The 2,186-nt window shown below is 38.4% G+C and overlaps 1 protein-coding gene across 1 annotated transcript in view; it reads right to left on the bottom strand.

Moving 5' to 3' along the window:
• The window catches only part of LOC103801405 (chromodomain-helicase-DNA-binding protein 9-like), a gene marked incomplete at its 5' end in the record, with an annotated part of 52,816 nt that overhangs the window by 19,919 nt on the left and 30,711 nt on the right, over positions 1-2,186 (bottom strand). Inside the window, 2 exon segments of the mRNA XM_009073819.1 lie at positions 581-691; positions 1,972-2,151. Of these exon segments, the coding sequence (XP_009072067.1) occupies positions 581-691; positions 1,972-2,151 (291 nt within the window).

Genomic DNA, 2,186 nt, shown 5'->3' with positions numbered 1-2,186 from the left:
ACTCCAGGTGGGTCTCAGCAGAGCAGAGCAGAGGGGGAGAATCACCTCCTTTGTCCTGCTGCCACACTCTTTTTGATGCAGCCCAGGATTCAGCTGGCTTTCTGAGCAGCTAGTACACACTGCAGCTCATGGTGAGATTCTCATCCAAACTTACACACACTACACTGCAGCCAAAAGGGGCACTGAAACCTTTCTGAACTGAATGCATGGGAACGTCTTCAAGTATAGGACATAACATCCAGTATTATAGAATATATACAGGTCTTAGTTATTTTGCAGATTCCAGCCCAGCATTTACAGACACAGAAGCATGGCAAACAGAACAATTCCACACTTGGAACCATTTCCAGGTCTTTGACAAAAATCAAGTACCTCCAACCTTTTTTTGGGACAGCAGGGCAACAGGAAATACTAAAGCTATCAGCAGGCTGATTGCCCATGCACAAATTAGCCAGCACAGAAAGTCTGATTTGTTCAAATATTAATCACAAAACACCAGAAAGCCTACACCTGCTATTTCAGAATTCAACAGCAAGCACAGGCTTGAAAACAACACACATTAAAAAAGAAAAGTACTTACTCTACCACTGATAGCATCAATATCTATTTCTGCTTTTTTGGCCCATTTCTGCCAGAAGTTGGGATCATCTAGTGAAATATCAGTCCTGTTTCCAGATGCAACAAAACTAGCCTGTAACAAATAAAACTAGATCTTACCAACACCATACATCAAAAGTTTGCAGAGTTTGCCTCAGTGCTGTGAAGACTGCATGACCTTAATTCATCAAAAACTGCCTGAGCAGCTGTTAAGACTTCAGAAGTTACTTAAGTGCAAAGCAACTCCAAAGTTCTCCTCCCCCTTAATTTTTCAAAATCAGATCCATAATATATCAGAAAAATCTAATGAACTTTTATGCACGATCAGGAGAGAAGAACATTAAGCAGCAAGATTCTTCTGTTTCTAACTCTGAATCTAAATGACTCGAATGGAAGAAAATAGAATCTTTTGAAGAGGCTTATCAGCATTTGGGGATTTCATCTCATGCAGAAGTACTCGCCTGAGGGAAATTTCAAAGGGGTGTTTAAGCTGCCAACAATCAAAGCTTGAGTGCATGGCATAAGCTTCATTTCAGCAGGCATTTAAAAAACCCTGATACACTGCTTTTGGGAAAAGAGTAAATACACAAAAATTCCTAACTCTTCTGATAAAAAGACAGCGATGATGATATTTAGAAGACTATTTCTTATTTAGGCCATAATTAGCAAGATATAAAAAAAGCCTAAATAAATGTAGAAATAAATAATATTTATAAATATTACTATTTCAAAGATAATAAATGTTCATTTGCATTCTTAAAAGTTTTCCTTTTGCTTTGCCTTGATTTTTTGGAATTGTCACAACTGCATTCATGAAGTGCCCACGCTCCAAGCTCAGTTATACTGCCTGATATTTTACACTCTCAGCCCCCTTCCCATGTACATACATGTACTCTCCACCCCTGCTATTTTAGGAGGTTTCTTATTTTGCTTTTCTTACTCTTTGCAAAAAAGCTCAAAGTTCAAACTACATCCTTTGTGTAAGCATTTTTAGAGTGAGCCTGAGGATTTTTAATTTTATCAACTCATGTCATATACAGTTTCCCTTACTCTTAATGTATCTGAATATAAATAGATCCATAAACAAATTTGTTGTCATATTCTTGGTTAATGCAGCCCATTATATCCCACACAAACCCCACTTTTTTCACCCATTACTCATCCCTGCTCTAGCATTCTCTTTGCACCTGGCTTTTACACAACCTGACTTTGCTATGTGCACGTTACTATAAACAGAGATGCAAGAGCCCAAAAAATGTACCTAACACAGGTTAAACAGAAGTAAACATGGCTTAAAAGAAAAGAAAGGCATAAGCTTTACAACATTCAGTTATGTTTACAGCTCTGCCACAGAACAACTTGCTGCTTCTGCACCTTGGCAAATGTGGAGCCTCTTCCCTCTGATTCAATCGTGATAGTTTTAGTACGACGCTGCAAAATTTGGTCAATGTCTTCCTCACAGAATTTGGAACCTTCATCTTCTTCATCCATAATGGCACCATACGCACCTCTTCGAAGCAAGTCTTCTATTTCTTTTTTGGAGAGTTGCTGGATCTGAGCAAATCAAATCAGGTTCAGACAGTCAAAAA

The sequence above is a fragment of the Acanthisitta chloris genome, unplaced genomic scaffold (genome assembly GCF_000695815.1).
Source record: "Acanthisitta chloris isolate BGI_N310 unplaced genomic scaffold, ASM69581v1 scaffold4664, whole genome shotgun sequence".
NCBI lineage: Eukaryota > Metazoa > Chordata > Aves > Passeriformes > Acanthisittidae > Acanthisitta > Acanthisitta chloris.
The sequence above is the reverse complement of the archived record's forward strand: the minus strand, read 5'-3'. Positions and strand labels throughout refer to the sequence as shown.